General features: G+C 53.9%; 5 protein-coding genes across 5 annotated transcripts in view; 4 read left to right on the plus strand and 1 right to left on the minus strand.

Annotated features, from left to right (window-relative positions):
- Nucleotides 1-502: 502 nt before the first annotated feature.
- Nucleotides 503-2,554, plus strand: UMAG_00490 (uncharacterized protein; the record flags this gene model as incomplete). The annotated part of the gene is made up of 1 exon (XM_011388040.1): nt 503-2,554. The coding sequence occupies one exon, from the start codon at nt 503-505 to the stop codon at nt 2,552-2,554; it is 2,052 nt and encodes a 683-aa protein (XP_011386342.1).
- Nucleotides 2,555-3,652: 1,098 nt separating this feature from the next.
- On the plus strand, nt 3,653-5,950 carry UMAG_00491 (transcription factor TFIIIB subunit BRF1; the record flags this gene model as incomplete). Its single annotated transcript, XM_011388041.1, has 1 exon — nt 3,653-5,950. One exon carries the CDS (start codon nt 3,653-3,655, stop codon nt 5,948-5,950), a length of 2,298 nt encoding a protein of 765 aa, XP_011386343.1.
- A 1,342-nt stretch (nt 5,951-7,292) lies between these two features.
- Nucleotides 7,293-8,735, plus strand: UMAG_00492 (uncharacterized protein; the record flags this gene model as incomplete). Its single annotated transcript, XM_011388042.1, has 1 exon — nt 7,293-8,735. One exon carries the CDS (start codon nt 7,293-7,295, stop codon nt 8,733-8,735), a length of 1,443 nt encoding a protein of 480 aa, XP_011386344.1.
- A 368-nt stretch (nt 8,736-9,103) lies between these two features.
- On the minus strand, nt 9,104-10,657 carry UMAG_00493 (uncharacterized protein; the record flags this gene model as incomplete). The annotated part of the gene is made up of 1 exon (XM_011388043.1): nt 9,104-10,657. The coding sequence occupies one exon, from the start codon at nt 10,655-10,657 to the stop codon at nt 9,104-9,106; it is 1,554 nt and encodes a 517-aa protein (XP_011386345.1).
- Nucleotides 10,658-13,077: 2,420 nt separating this feature from the next.
- The window catches only part of UMAG_15088 (uncharacterized protein), a gene marked incomplete at both ends in the record, with an annotated part of 4,512 nt that continues 747 nt past the window's right edge, over nt 13,078-16,842 (plus strand). Inside the window, one exon of the mRNA XM_011388563.1 lies at nt 13,078-16,842. Coding sequence (XP_011386865.1) covers nt 13,078-16,842 — 3,765 coding nt within the window.

Raw genomic sequence — 16,842 nt, forward strand, 5'->3', positions numbered from 1 at the left:
CGCCGACAACATGTCAAAGTAGGGATCGGGTTGCAACCACTGCGGCACCGCGAGCCAGCACACTATTGCAACCGGCTCAATCTCATGAGTTCATACGATACGTCAGTCACGAATACACTGATCGATAAGCCAAACTGGACGCATGATACTTGCCCTCGCAACAGCTATAGTCGCTCGGTGGCATCCGCACGAGGAGCAAGGAGTTGTCACATCTTGTGTAAGAGTTCCTTTGTTGTTCAAAACACATGTGAGATCCTACCTTTTACAAGAAATCACTCAAAAATCGTGGATCACGATACGTGATATGTGTTCGGGGCATGACAAGCTTAACTTAGTGTGGAGAAGAAAAAAAACGCAGGGGCCTCTTCTGCTTTGCAGCCGAGCTTGTCCGAGTGGTATCAGACGACGATGTCTGCCCTCCAATTCAATCTTCTAGACAGTCATCGACTCTTATCGTCTCCTCGAAGCACCGCGGGCACTAGGAGGTAGGATTCGGCCTGTCATGTCACGACATCATCGGCCCTTTACCTGGGGCGGAGCACAACCGGGCGCGTCCTTTTCGAACCCTACCTCGCCGACTCTCGAAGCAAGCACCTTCGGATTCGAGCCCAGCGTTCCAGACATTTACAGGCGTGCTTGGATCTTGGTGACCAAGGACGCCTCAGCTGAATTGTTTGCTGACACTTCAGATGCAGACATTCATCTGGGCCTTCTTCACAAGCTTCTCACCTCAGCCGGTGGCCTTGGTCCCGGCAGCGCAGAGCAGATAGTCAACTCAGCTTGCAAGGGCTCACGGTGCTCGCGTTCCGACTTCTATTGCGCGCTTGGGCTGCTTCACCAAATGCAACAGGGTGAAGAGCTCGACGTCCACCTTGTACAGCAAAGATTGACCATGGGGAGTCTGAGTGCACCAGTCCTTGATCTGTCCGATGCGACGCTTAACCCGCATTCTCATCATACCTTCCCACCGACAGCGCCGTCAGGCCCTTCGCGGATTGATCCACGTCCATCAACATTCATGCGCGAGATGTCGGATCCGTGGAACGCAAACAGTAGCGGCAGCTACAACGGCATTGATACAAGGCCGGCATATAACCAATACGATGCAATGCCGCAGCAGTATGACACTTTGAATAGCCACGACTCGGCCTTGCCCGCGGGATTCGCAGGCAACGTCTCTTCAGGTTCTTTCGAGCGCATCAAATTCAATGCAGGCGACGACAGACGGTCGCATCAGCTCTTGGCTCACAACCAAGGCTCCTCCACAGACACATTCCTCGCTCCAGATCGCACAGAAGCGAGAGCTCGACAACCCAACACGCGGCAAGAACGTCCCTTCTCATACATGTCAGACACGGCCGAAACCAATGCGGTAGATGCGGCCGAGGATCCTGCCGCTGACTTGCCCGAGGATCAAGTGACGGTGCGGCTGCGCAGTGAATTGGAAGGGTTTATTATTAAGCACAATGTCTACATTGTTAGCTCGAGTCTGCGCAAATCTCAAGTCACCAGGCGATACAGCGATTGGCTTTGGCTGGCAGAGTGCCTGGTCAAGAGATATCCCTTCCGGTGCCTGCCTGTTCTACCGCCCAAGCGGATTGCCATGCCCATCGCCGGTCGTCACCTCAGCGCGGATGACTTGTTTATAGAGAGGCGTAGGCGCGGGCTCGAACGCTTCCTCCGCATGCTCACGTGCCATCCGATGCTGCGCGAAGATAAACTGGTCGAGGTGTTTTTCACAGAACCTCGTCCAATCGCCGAGTGGAAGAGCTCGGCACCGGCCCTCTTCCTCGATGAGGAGGGCCTCATCAAGACCGTCGATGAAGCGGAACGCATGAGCATTCCTGAGGACCTGCAACTCAAGCTAACACAGCAACGTCAAGCTATTCCGGAGTTGCTGGAGCGATGGACCGCCATGGTGGCGCTGTTTGAGCGCATCGTCAAACGCAACGACGCGGCTGCAGCCGATTATTCGCGGCTCAACTTTTCGCTCCTCTCCGTCATCGAGACATCGGCCAGACGCTGGAGACCGGGCAGCGATAATGGTAAGAAGACGGAAGAAATCATGTCTACGATGGCGTCCATCTTCCAAGATCACTCAGACACAACGTCTTCGCGCGTCTCTGCAGTGTCTTTATCTACACTGGAAGGTATGAAGGCACAGCGTGATCTGATTCTCTCGTTCCGCGACTTGATCGGTCGCATAGATCGCCAGCTGGTGGATCCAATCGATATGCTCAAGAAACGCATCGAGGCATCACAAAAGAGGATTACCACGCTTGCAGCTTCGGCGAACAGTAACAGTGCGAGTATACAGCAAGAACAGGCTACGCTGTCCGCCCAAGTCAAGCAGGATACCCAGTCGATTCAGAAGTACCTCAACCGACGCATCCACGCCAAAAAGACGGTCTGGGAGGAGCTCATCTGGTTCCACCACAGATTCAAAGCGGTCGAAGAGGACATGCAAAAGTTCGTTCGCGATGAAACTTTTTTCCTTTCGACGTTGACAAGGATGTGGGAAGCGACCGAAATGAAGATGAAGATGATCCGCTGATACCATGTGCTCGTCTCCGCATCCAGCAGATCACTCATAACCAAGTTCCCGTTCCGGAATCTGCATGTTTTGCCTTGTTTGTCTTGTAGCAGCATCTGTATCCTTTATTGCCATGCATTCGCACATTCACCACATTCACGATTGCATCCCGCCTGAAGCGCATCTACACAAGCTACAGTAGCTTGACCCCATCAATTTGCCAACAACGCGCGATCCGTTCACGGTTTGAGCAACCCCGAACCACGGAACGGTGCTTTCATGAGGGCGAATTAACAAGCTGAAGCGGATGCCTCACGACTACGGATGTAAGACACGTTGACCGTGGACTGCAACTCACGACTGTGCCTCCATATCGTGTATGCGTGGGTTGTAAGTGCTACCGCCTGAAAAGCACCTTCCAGATAGTTACGGATTTGTCTTGCCCTGCTTTGAAAGTGATGCAACGTCGCTCGCTTGGTCCCTATTCAGCATGTCACTTGTTGCCAGCTCAGTCGCGTAGGCCAGGGTTGGGTGGACCTCGGCGGTGGCGGCGGTGTTGGCTGTAGCTGAGTGCTTTTGTGGAGAAATTTGGCTGCAGCTCAGTTGAAAACAAGCCAAATCACAAATCGTGAATCGTGAAATGGGAAAATTTCCGACGATTCGTGATTTTTTGGAGCTGCTGAACCCTTCCTTGCCTCTGAGCTTGTCACGTATGCCTTTCCCAAACACCATCCGTGATTCACACAGGACGATTCCCATTTCACTTTCGCTTCCGCCGTTTCCGACTCCATCCCGCCATGCATATTGGCATCTCGTGACAACGGTGCACTTCTATGCCCTTGCCACCTGCTGAAGCACCTCTGCTCACAATACTGCGAACACATCCCACAATTTACGCCCCTTCACAGAGCCAAATTTGTCAAAGCACCGCTAACGATCCTACCGTATATACTTTTCTTCCCGGCACCTCTCACGGCCACTACACTCGCTACAAAGTGGTACTTCGCGCCAGCATCTTGCTGATGCACCATCGCATATACGCCCGTCGCATCAATCAAGAGCGCACATACATACACGCTTTACTTGTCTCTGACACCACCATCCATTAGCAGCTCTACCATGAAGTGCACCAACTGCGGTTCGTCCGCCATTGACTATGCCGACAACCAGGCAGTATGTTCACAATGTGGTGTCGTTCTCGAGGAATCGCAGATCGTCAGCGATATCACGTTCGGCGAAAACTCAGCTGGTGGTGCTGTTGTCCAAGGTAGCATGATCGCTGGCGACCAGGCTCGCGCACGCGTCTCTGGTCCGGGTGGCTTCCGCGGAGGCTATGTGAGCGAGTCGCGCGACATGACCATCTCGAATGCACGAACTGGCATCAACAACATGGCCTCGGCACTACGCATTCCATCACACGTTGCCGACCGTGCACTTCGCTTTTTCACGCTGGCTCTCGACGGTGGCGCTTCGGCCGCCACAGGCGAAGAGCCCAAAAACTATGTTCTCGGTCGCAAGTCCGAGTACACAGTCGCAAGCTGTCTCTATGTGGCATGTCGAATGGAAAAGACAACACACATGCTCATCGATTTTGCTGATGCCATCCAGGTCAACGTGTTTATCCTCGGTCGATCCTACCTTAAGCTCATCCGCGTCCTCAATCTGCGCTTGCCACTGATCGATCCTTCCATCTACATTGCACGCTTTGCGGCGCTGCTTGATTTCGGCGAAGAGACGCAAAAGGTGGCGTACGATGCCTCACGCCTCGTCTCTCGATTTCAAAAAGACTGGATCACCGAGGGTCGTCGCCCTGCCGGCATTTGTGGTGCGTGCCTCATGCTGGCTGCACGCATGAATCACTTTCGACGCTCGGTCAGCGAAGTGATCCAAGTAGTCAAGATCGCCGATGTCACGCTGAAAGCGCGTCTGGAAGAGTTCAAAAAGACGCCAACGGGCCAACTTTCAGTGCAAGACTTTCGCAACGTCTGGCTCGAGGAGGAACATGCACCGCCAGCCTACCTGCGCGCTCGTGAGCCGGCGATCGTCAAGAAAAAGCGCAAATCGTACAAGCACATCAAGCTTGATGGCGTCGAGAATGCAGAGGCGCCTGATGACGCGGATGCAGATGCAGACGCGGAAGGTGAGGAGATGGCTACCAGCAGCGGCAAAGCCGCTGAGGCCGTTGATGCGGACGCAATCGATCCTGCCTTGGAGAAAATCGTGGATGAAGCCACCGAGCAAGAGATCCAACAATATCTGCAACAAAGTCTGGCGCAAGAGCTCGATAAGGCACTCGAGACGCAAGAGCGCGAGCGTGAAGAACGCGCGCGATCGGGTCAAGTCGCTGCATCGTCATCGCAGACATCCGCAAGCAACAGCACACTGACCGACGTGGCGCGTCCCATTCCGGACGACAATGGAGCGAGTGCTTCGGGTACCCGTGATGCAAGCCTCGACGTTAGCAAGGCCGGTAAACTGCTGCCCCTCGGCGGACTCGGCATGGACGTTCAAAGCACGTTTGGACACGATGCCAATCCGGCTCAGAACGGCGATGCCAATGAGGGTGATGCGGGCCTTGCTAACCGACGACGTAGTGTAGCGGCACCAGTAGATGACCTGGACGACCTGGACGAGGAGGAGCTCGATCGCTTTATTCTGTCTCCGGAAGAAGTGAAAATCAAAGAGCGCGTCTGGATGGAGTTTAACAAGGACTGGATGGAGCAGATGCTCAAAAAGCAGCTCAAGCTCGAACATGACCAGAAGATGGGTGTTCCCATCCGCGAACCGTACAAACGCAAGAAGCCCAAGGCACCTCGAGATGCTTCCACTGCGATGCACAACACGTCAGCAGCCGAGAGCGCCAAGATCATGCTGAAGCAGAAGCAGTTTAGTAAGAAGATCAACTACGACGCGTTGAACAACTTGTTCCCCGGCGCCAAGGTGATAAGCGGTGCAAGTAGCAAGGGTAGCATTCGCAAGGCGGCCAGTGGAGCCAAGTCGCGCAAGAGGGGCAGGCATCAGAGCAGCGACGAGTCGTCGTCTTCGTCTGAAGAGGAAGCCACAGGCGCGGATGCTCGAAGAGGCAGAAGAGGTCGCAAGGGTGCTTCCGCAAGCAAAAAGTCGAACAAGGCTTCGCAGAGCACCGGACAGGGCTATTTCGAGTCGGACCAGAACGAGTCGCAAGCCGAGATTGTGGAGGAAGATGGCGAGATGCTTCCACCTTCGCACCCGCTGCGCAGGAAGGAGACGAGACTCAACAAGCGCGGCGTGCATTCGTCTGCGGCTGAAGAGTCGGCCAACACCGACTTGGGAGAGGACATGGATGAATACGCCGAGGGAGAAGCGGTCAACCTGACGGAAGCGGCGATGCGCAGCCGACTTGGCTACTTTGACGACGACGTGTTGGATGACGATTGACCAAGTCGTACACCGTGTCAATGAAAAAGAGTAGTTGGCAGCCGTACTTTGCAGGACCGATGTTCGTTGACGGGCCATTCTCGTCGCTTTTTACTCGCATTTCTCTCTTTCTAAATGATACCCACGGGCTTTGATTCTTCAAAGCATCCGTTCTCGCTCACCTCGCTTGACAACGGAAGCTTGAAGAAACGGCGGTATGAACCTGCGCCATGGTGGATCTGCCGATGAGACCTAGATGATCGGCAGATCTGATCCACCTTATTTATAACCAACAGCCGAGCCGGCGGCGCGTGACGCAGCGGAGACCCGAGAAATCACGAATTCGCCTTGAATAGTGGCTTGCAGTCGTGAGTCGTGAGTGAAGTGATTCTACTCTAACAAGAGCTCGCTTGAAGATGGATAACGAAATCGTGAATCGTGAATTATGCCAGCGCTGATTCGTGATTTGCCGATCAACAAGCCCTAAAGTAGTTCATAGGGCTGTTCTGATGGGTTCGAGATAAGCGGCTCAACCGCCCATTGCATTCTTGGGCTTTGCACTTCAGAATGCATCTTGAGCCGAGAACGGAGGGATCTAAACAATCACGAATGTCAGGAGAGTGCCACTCCTGAACACAGTCTGGGCTTGCATTAGCTGCATCACGCTGTGTAGAAGCTGAATTTGTGAATTTTGATACTGTAGTTACATGATTCTGTGATTCGCGATTGCTGTCTCTCGCTTTGTCTCGCTCGTGCCGAGACTTATCAGGGAGAAGAACCCCGAGCACAGCCCGAGAGTCTTTTTTGGGCCACTCGTGCCTTTTCAGGCTCCAGAAGAGCTCACAGCTGTGATGATAACTTAGCCTGTCAGTCAGTTCCCGAAACTTGCCACTTTTGCCGAGACCCTCGCCACCATGTTTCTTACGTTTGTTAGTGGCAAAGATCCTGCCTGGAACGTGCCATCTCACCTTGTCTCGAGCGCCTTTTGCGTCTGGCATTCGTGATTTCGTTCTGTCGCCTACAAAGCATACCCGTGACTCCTTCTCGGCGTCTAATGAGTTTCACTACAACATCAATCACTTCTTAGGCGCTGGTTCGTCCCATTCCGTCGCCCTCCGCCTTCCATCTCGCAGGCCTGATCCTGTTCCTTCTGACGTCGGTGTCTACCAACCAGACCAAATCCTCGCCACATCAACCAATTTGATCACCAGCTACTCCCAATAGAAATCTCTTGATCTTTTCTTGCCTGTACTCAGAATCCCGTCGCAACTGCAAAGCCTCTTTGACATGTCAAGGCTTCTCTACGTGCCTAACCTCGATATCGACTAGCACCTCATTCTCAGCACGACGAGACAAAGTTAAGATGAGGGTCTCATTGACCGCCATCGTCGCCACTCTGGCAATCCCAGTCATCCGAGTAGCATCGCGGTCCCCCTTCGCCCCCACATCCGACCCAGGTGTTTATCCAGGTGGGGATACTAACCCATCCAATGGTTGGACCACGCTCCCTACAATTGACGGCGCCCGTATCGACAACTCGACGCTTCGAGTCGGTTCGGGCTCAGCTACACTTTTGCACTACATCGACGAAAAGTACGACGCCAGCAAGATTAGGCGTGCTGTGATCCAGATTCACGGTGAGAACCGTGATTCGTGGAATCAGTGGATCTACTCTGATCTAGCAGCAAAACGCGCTGCTGAAGGTGGAAGCTTTCAACGTAATCAAGTGGTCGTGATGGCGCCTATGTTCTTCACCACCAAGGACGAAGGTGCCTATCCATTCGATCCGACTTTGGATGCGGGTAACAAAGCCACCGTAACAATAGATACGTCAGACACGGCAATAGCACGGCAAGACTACGCTCAGCAAACCTCGATTGCAGAAGAATTCACTTCACCGCTTCTGAAACGTCGAGGACGATTCCGAGTTCCACTGCAGAAAGTCAGCACCACCGATGTCATGATCTGGAAGGCGGTCGAGTGGGGGGAAGGTGCGCCTGCTTATGAGCCTGTCACTGCTGAAGGAGCTGGTAGCTTTGACGCGCTCGATGCAGCGGTCGACTTTTTCCTCGACAGATCACGTTTCCCTCGCCTGCAAAAAGTGGTCGTTGCCGGCTTCAGTTTAGGCGCCCAACTCACCAACCGCTATGCTACGTTCCGCAGCGATACCTCACAGGACGGCAGAATCATTTATTGGATCTCTTCACCCAACTCTTTCGTCTACTTGCAAGGCGATCGACCACGCCACATCGGGTCTTCCTGTCGTAACACGTATGCCGACTACAAGTACGGCTTGAATGGTACACTGCCGCCTTACTTCACCAACTCGAGCAATCAGCTTTCTGCCTCCGGACTCATCTCTCGCTACCTCAGCCGCACTATCTTCTACCTCGTAGGATTGCGCGACACCAGTTCAGGATTGGACAGCTGTGCGCCCAACTCACAAGGTCTGGGTCATCTGGACAAGATGTACTTCTGGACGCATCAGGTGATCCCCAACTTGCCCGGAAGCACGGGCCAAGAGGGACAGTTGCCAGCAAACAACCTGTTGCGATACGTTGAGGATACGGGACACCAGGACTGGAAAGTGATAACATCTGATCCGGGTGTCGAGACGCTATGGTTGAAGCAGTGGTATGCGAACGGCACGGATGCGAAAGCGCCTGTGAGCAGTGGCGTGGTAGCGGGCAACACGCCGAGTAAGAAGATCATTAACGGTATCAACGGTGCGCAAGCTAGTAGAATACATATGCTCATCGTGGTCCTAGCGGCGCTGGTCGTCTCGCTGATCGCGTTGGTTCTCTGATCGCATCTCCTTGCATTCATACACACACACTTGTATATGACAATTCCCCTCCTGATCGCACCCAGACATAGACAGTCCTCCCACCTTGGATCCCCACCAGCAACGCCTCTTACAGCCCCACAATCTTTAATGCCTCGTGTCGGGCTGTAATCCTTCTCCGGCTACACTGCTAGATTTGTTTTACGTATCGCTTCTGCAATTGCACTCTTGCACTCTCGCAACATTGGGTTTCGTAATTTGTGCAAACTTGGATTCGCTTCTGACCAGCCATCATGTGCTCTCGAGTTGGGTAAGAAGCTGGGAACACAGCACAGACGATTCAAGATGGCATGTCATGGTTTGGATTGCAAGACCAGACACTATTGATATCAAGACGGTTGCACCTGTGCAGGGGGGGTCGAATGCAATATTGCATCTGCTTCCACCTCTACTTGGTCTGACGTTGCTGTAGCAGCTGCGAGACCAGCCGGCAGCGACGCGCCACGCAGAGATATGGTGGCATCATTGTCGTCCGTAGATTTCTGAGATATCTTCTGCGTTCGGTCATCCGACTCAGCTTGGTCCTCACCATCCTCCTCGTTGTCATTCGCGTCGTCCTCGTCATCATCCTGGCTATCCTGCCCATTCTGGTGATCCGGGCGTAGTTCAGTATCCGCACTCTGACGCGCAAGCGATGACCAAGCTGGCATGTCAGTATCACCTTCCTCGTGATCCGGCCTGCTCAGAATGGCCGTGGTCCGTGGACTAGGTGCTGGAGGCGGCACCAGCCCGACTGCGTCCACCTGTGTCGATGTCGATGTCGACGATGAGAATCCGGACGGCTGCGTATGCAACAACGGTCCCTGTTGCAGGCTCTGCGCGAGCGAAGAGCGCATGGCGGTTGTGCTGCTTCTTTCCCTTTTCGCGGTGGTTCCATTCAAGGTGAACGGCGCAGCCGTCGAGGGTGCGCGGGAGAATTCGGCTGCTTCGTCAACTTCATATGCAGTCGCGTTGGCTCGTTGCGAGTGCTTGGCATCCGAGCCGTGACCTGGGCGTGGTGGCAAGTTGTCTGTGGCGATGAGATCGTACGTCTCGACGAGGACCAAGAAGCGAGAATAGAGCGAAGTTTCGGCTTCGCAAGCCAGGAGAACGTCCTTGTGGTAACACCAAGCATGAACAAAGATACGACTGAGACGTCGTGCAATGCTGCCGAAATGACGGAGACTCAATTTGGGAACGAAGGTGCGACTGGGGAAGTGACGTGCTGAATTGAGCAGTGAAGTTGCACCGTCGAGCGTGTGAACCATGTAGTCGATGGCGCAACACTGTTTCTCCTCTCCATGCGAAGCGCAAAGGTACATCCAGTCGCCCGCATTCATTGCAGCACATGTCTGAGGTCGAGCGTACTTGTCGCATTCCTGTTGAAGAGATGTGAGCCAGGGAGTGGACAGGTCGAGAACGAGACGACGCAACTGCTCGTACACCCAAACGTCGGTGTCGACGTTCTGGAACAAGCCATCGTCCTCGGGCTCGTCTTTTCGCTTGCCTTTGTCGGCGTTCAGAGAGTCGATATCGGCTTCGGTAGGTAGTGACGTGATCGCTTCGACGTTGTGTGGATCGTGTCGCACAAGCAGGGCGAGGTACTCTTGCAATTGGAAAGGACTGTCGCCGCCAGCGTGGCTCAGAGACGCAGCAGGCCCAGGAGCGCTCAAGGATGAGGACGAGGAAGAGGACGAGGACGTGGGTGAAAAGTTGGCATTGGATGTGCTGCTTTTACTTTCGAACGATCCTGACGCGAAACAGCTCAGTCTCTGCTCGGAGAGGGAGACGATTTCATCGAGTTTCTGACCTCGGCGTATACGGTGATGGCTTGGGCGCGGTAGCTGCTTGGCCGGAACTTTGGCTGGCAGTGCAGTGGACTGCATATTTTCTGTGATGCTCATGATGGTTTATGAGCCATGCGTTGACGGTCAGGTGTAGAGACGGTGGTGGTGGTGGTGTCGACGACTCTCTCGAAGCGCTGGATTCCAGCGTGGAAGTTGGACAACACCAAATTGAATTTACGCTTGCAGATCGCTTTGCGTCTCTCTAAAGCTCGCCAGTGTACACGAGTCGTGATTCACGATTTGCACGCGCGTGTTGTGGCCGTGTTGTGGTTGATGTGATTCAAAAGAGCAACACAGGGGCTAAACCCCCGATTCACGATTCACGATCAACAATCAAATCACGATCAACGATTCAGTTGAGAATAAATTAGGGGTGAAAGCCCGTGATGATTCTTGGCAGGTCTGTTGAAGGGGAGAAAATGGAGAAAAGATCGCTTGATTTTCTGGACCTGAAACAACGTACAGAATGAGCATATTTATGTCTTTGTGAACTGCCGTACTTGCAAGTCGACTCAGGATAGCGAGACCTACAGCGAAGAGCATTCTCCCTTTGCAACACTCTGCAAAGCCTTCGGAAGGTTGATCCTTGAGCGTATGCTATACGGTAAGAGTCCTTCGATACGGGACGTCCATCCTTCATTTATCGCCCCGTCGTTGTTCTGTGTGAGGCGTGGCTTGTGTGCCTTCCTGTGATAGGCTCTTGCAGAGTAGGCGAGGGCATCTCTGCTTTCGTTTGATCGCGCAGAAACTCCTGGTGATCGCACGTAATTTCCGTTTGTTTCCACAGAGACTATGCCGAAAGGGTCTTGGTCAACCATTCACGATTGTTTTTTTTTATCTTCACTTCAAGTGATTACGAGTCTGAACCGCGCAAAAAGACGCTGGTTCGACTCCCTCATTCGCATTCCTGATTTTTAGCATTTTCTAGAGCTTGCACACGGGCCATCATTGTTCCTCAATGCGACGATAAAGTTGTTGATGTGCGGCTGCGTTGCCGGTATATCGGACATGGTTTGAGGGGGACAGTTGAAGAATACAATCCAAATCCGATTGGTTGTCTAGACACCCTTTTGGTACAGTGGTTAAGCTTCAAGTCACGAGTAATTCACGATTCACGCAATTCACGATTCACGATTGGGATGTTGGACGCGCATGGCCGGTCTAACAGCTCTTTAGTGTTATCACATACACAATAGCGTGATCGTGCAGCGCGGGCGGATTACGGAACGTAAAACGTGAAAGCTGGACTTCGAAATCGGGGTGAGGTTGAATTGCGATGCCGAGATGACAGAAATGTAATCTCCGGGGAGGACTTATCCCCGGCGTCCATGGGAAATTTGAGTTCTGACTGGATGCAGCGGCAGTCTTCACGTGTACAGCCTCGTTTGCCTGAATATTTAAAGACCAACTGCGTTCAAGTGGTGGCAAGATCGAATCGCAAAAGAGCTCGAGCAGTATCATGGATTCGCAAGGTATCATTGAAACTGCGTACGTATCACGACCATCCGAGTAGCAAAAGCATGAGAGGGATGTTCTCCAGCTATGGATACGCCGAAACGGCGGATGTGCCGAACCTGCGTAAGAATGATGTCTTGTGATACGGTGTACTGAGTGAGCTTAACTTGTTTTCCAAGGCAGCCTAGACCGGCTGTCAGAATCGTGAATGCATGGTCATGGCCAACATCGTGATCTACTTGAGATTCCAAGCCACTCTGTGAGTAATGCGCTTGGGTTACCAGAGACGCCGCCTACTCGTATTTCCTAGTTTCGACTTTCTTCGCACGCCCATGGATTTTGAACCTTTCGCGTTACTTGGTTGTGTTTCTGACTGGCTATCCCGCTGTCTCTTGCGCTCGCTTACCGTGCAACTTCGACAATCGGCTCGCGTTGACACCGAAACCTTTTTTCACTTTCGGCTGGGCCGCAGGCGAACTCACTTACCTTGGAAATGCTCTTTTTGAACCGATTTGAGAGTTGACTTTCGCGATTGACAGCTTGACAGGGCGTTCGTGCCAAACAAAAGATTGAGAGAGATTTTAACCGTGAATCACAAGTGTGCTTGTTTGTAGCTGAACTGGCTTCAGATTCGTGGCTCAGTCATCGGAATCGATCCGCAAGCTCGCATGTTACCTCTGAATCCTCCTCATCCTGATCCGCCATCCTTTTGTTCTTGGTCTCTTCGTCCCCTCACTCGCCATCACATACCCTTGCTATAGCAGAGTCTTCCATGGCTCCTCGCTGAGAGTTGTTGGACACAAGCGTGCCTCACGATCACCACGCCTGCGACGCCATTCCACTCTAACCAACACATCAACGATCTGCTTTCGATCATCACGCAGCCCTTCTTTGTTTCCGTCGCTCTTCCGACCATTTTCGCTTCGTATTCATCTTCTTCGTTCGAGTCAGCGTCAAACAAGACAGTTCGTCCAGCCGCTCGTTTGTCCGTCCGCCTCACCTGCACCTCATCGTAACTCAATATGAGCGCCTACAACCTCAATATGGCCAACAACGCCAACATGTTGCCGGTACCTCAGCAGCAACAGCAGCAACCCGAAGCAGCGCGACCGCCTCCCAAGCGTCGAAATCGCAAGGCCGTGTCTTGCGTCTCTTGTAGAGAGAAAAAGATCAAATGTGACCGTGTCGTGCCGTGCAATCAATGCATCAAGCGTGGCGAGCAGGATCAGTGTCGCATCGAACAGAGACCCCAAATCATCCACGATCATGCTCATTCGCACAACACCGTTCCTGCTCAGCCTTGGCCTAACTACATCGACCCCCTCTCTTCCGGCTCCGCAGCATACAGCCAGTTCAGTGCCGCTACATCTACTGCCAAAGACCAGGTCAATGCTGCGCACCCCTCTGGCAACCCCGCACCTACAGAAGCTGAAGCCGTAAAATTACGTTTTGCGCAGGTTGAAGCATTGCTCGTAGGTCAGACGCCCCTCTCCAGCGCTAACGCTTTCGATCCTCAATCCCCCGCCGCCTCCTCCAACTGGAATGTGTATAGGTCTACGAGTGGCCCCGGCTCCGGCTCAGCAGAGTTCGACCTCTCGCGCATCAAGTCCAACAGCCCTGCCAACTCTTTTCCCAGCTCAGCTCATCATTCCAGCACATCGCCGCATGGTCCACCCGACGACACTGATGAGAGTGACGCAGACGACGACACTGCTCCGTCCAGCCCTCGTGCCGAAAGCCGAAGGGTCTCACCCTCCAACCGCCTCAGGACAGACCAGATGCCTGTTTCGAGAAAAGAGATGGATAGTGATACCGAAGACGCTGCCGTCGTCCTCGAACGTCTTGCCATGGATGATGCTTCCCAATTGAGATGGGGTAGTGCCGGAAATGGCTGCCCGCTCCAGAAGACCGGAGCCCAAAACCCAAATGCCGAGCAGTACAAGGGTATGGTCATCGAAAGCCTCGCCACCGGAGACAAATTCGAAAGGTGCTTGCAGAAGGACAAGGAAGTCGGCCTCATGTCTGTCCCCGACCACAATGCTACAAATGCCTCGTCATATCCTTCGCAGACCTTGATTCAATCTGCCACCAGTGTTGTTTCGCTCCCAGCATCTGGTCAACGCGAGCCTACTGGTATGCTTCTTCCGTCGCTCTCGAGCGCTCAAGACCCCGATACAAGGCTCGATGGCCAGCCGTCGTGTGCTTGTCGCGCTCCCAGCGACTCAGCCCATGGACACGATCATACACAAGATTATGAATGTCTCAAGAAGAACGAGCCAGCTTCGAAGGACCCATCTCCCATCACAGTGCCATGTAAGCTTGCTTGCGAGAACAGGGGCCTGCTGCGTCTCAAGAGTGGTCCCGAGACCCTCCTCGGCTGGGGTATGGGATGGGCGTGGTCAGCTGCCGAGATTCTGCTCCAGCAAGATCAGCAAAAGGCCAAGCTGGAGGGTGTGCCGTTCGTATCCACTTCTCGAACCGAACGCGAGGCTGTGTTGCGCGCCGTCTGCGAGAGTCTTCCCTCTAAACAAATCGCTTACCAGCTCATCGAAGTCTACGAGTCCCGGGCGCGCTACCTCTGCGGTCATGTCATACACGTGCCCTGCCTAAAGCGAGAAATGGAGGCTTTCTACGCTCTCGACTCGACCGAGAAGCGCGCTCGTGTCATCAATCATGTCGATCCGGGCTGGCTAGGCATGTTCGTCATGGTGCTTGCTCTCGGTATACGCTTCTATCCATGTACGCCCAAGGCTGGATGGCAGCCCGCCAACCACCTGTTTGATGGCAAAACCATCCACGCATGGCACTCGGCAGCAAAGTCGTGCCTTGTCCTTGCCAACTATCTCAACTCTTCAAGCATGAGCGTCATCCAGGCCATCCTTCTCATCTATCTCTTCGGCTCGGTCTCTGGTGCCAGCTGTGGTGGTGAGGCAGACTCCGGCACCACTAACATTGCTCTCATTCGTATCGCCATCACTAACGCGCAGGAGATGGGTCTGCACCGCCTTGGCGATCTTGACAAGCAGCCTCGGCCGAACGAGCCCTCTTCTAAAGTCATTCGCAGGGAGATCGCCAAACGTATCTGGTGGGCACTCGTTTTCCGCGATTGGAGCGCCGCCGGCACCGGTTGCTCCAAAGACTACATCATCCGATCTGAGCACTTCAATACTCCGCTCCCCGGCAACTACAACGACGACGATCTCATGCTCACACCGCTTCCTGCGCCACGACCCAGGGAAGAGTTTACCGAGATGTCCTACGTCCTCTCAAATCTTGAGTTCGGCATGGTGGTCAAGGAGGACGTTGATATTCGCCACCGTCGGGAGCTCCATACCGCCACCAATGGCGGCGATCGTCGCATAACTTGCTCCGAGGCGCAGAAGCTCGACTTTTTGTACCGTAGTGTTCTCGAAAACGCCCCGAGCTTCTTCAAGGTCGGATCCGAGATTGGCCGCGTCACGTGCATCGAAGTCCAGCGTTGGCTGCTCCAGCAGGCCATATTCAGCAAACTTCTGCGCATCCACCGCCCCAATCTATCGAGTCGCAAAGAGTCGCGCACCAACTGTGTGCTTTTGGCTCGCTCGATCCTCGACATGCAGAAGAAGATCCGTTCCAGATGCACGGTTATTGATCGTCTCTGGGTCAATCTTATGCAGAGCTTCTCCGCAGCCATCGTTCTCGCGCTTCACTTGCTTCACACCCGGCCTACCGCCGACCACCGTGTCTCGGTGCGATCTGAGATCACAGAAGCTATTCGAGCACTTAAGCAGGTCGACGGGAACGATTGCGCTTCCAAGAAATGCATCCGCATCATCGAGGCCCTTCTCGAAGAGGAGGAAGAACGATGGCAGGCTGGAAACGCAGCGCTTGCCCGCAAAGATGACAGTTCGCCACAAGAGACAGCCAAGCCAAAGCGAAAGCGTCAGATGGACGTAGAAGGTGGCGACGACGAGGCTGCTCCTGTTTCGGGAGTCGGTCGAAGGAAGAATCTGCTCAGTCTTGCTCACAGAGTTGCGCAGGCGACAAGCGAGGACGGCTTTGCCCAACAGCGCCAGGCTAGTACCGCACCGATCCCGACCGATGACCCTTCGAAGCGACAGGCCACATTGGCCGCAGTCCGACCCATGTCCGGCGCTCAGAACAATGCTTTGCTCGAGGTGAATGGCGTCACAGCGCTAAAGGATGATGCATCGTTATTCTTGATGAACAACACCACTTTGCCCTCCTTCGGGCCCAGTCCGCTGCCAAGCGCAAGTGGTAATGCTGATGACGTACCGTTCCCTCAAATGTTGCAGGCCATGCCTCTCGCGAGCAACCTGTTCAAACCTGACGGTGTAGATCCCTCACAGCGCATGGTGCCACCTAACGGTGTTGATCTGATGCTCAACAACCCCGTCACACCACCCGATGGCCAACCCTTCGATCTGGCTGCTTTCTTGGAACAGGTGACCAACTCCCCTGGAAGTTCGACCGACATCAGCTTGTCTTCTGGCAACGAGCGCTCTGCTTCTACATCATCGGATGTATCGGGTCTGGACGACAAGGCATCCGCTTCGGCATTCGGCGGCAGCACCGCAAGTCTGGGCGATGCTACCGACAATACGAGTGTGTCAAGCTTTGGCGAGCCGCTTTTGACCAAAGAAGCCATTCACCGTCAACAGCAACACCTACAAGCCAGCGCGGCCGGCAACGCCCCTGCGATCAGCGCGCCCGTTATTCAGAATGGCACATCGGCTGTTTTCACGACGCAAAACAGTTCGCCGGCAAGCGCACATCCAGAAGTGACC

This window comes from Mycosarcoma maydis, chromosome 1, assembly GCF_000328475.2.
Source record: "Mycosarcoma maydis chromosome 1, whole genome shotgun sequence".
Lineage (NCBI taxonomy): Eukaryota > Fungi > Basidiomycota > Ustilaginomycetes > Ustilaginales > Mycosarcoma > Mycosarcoma maydis.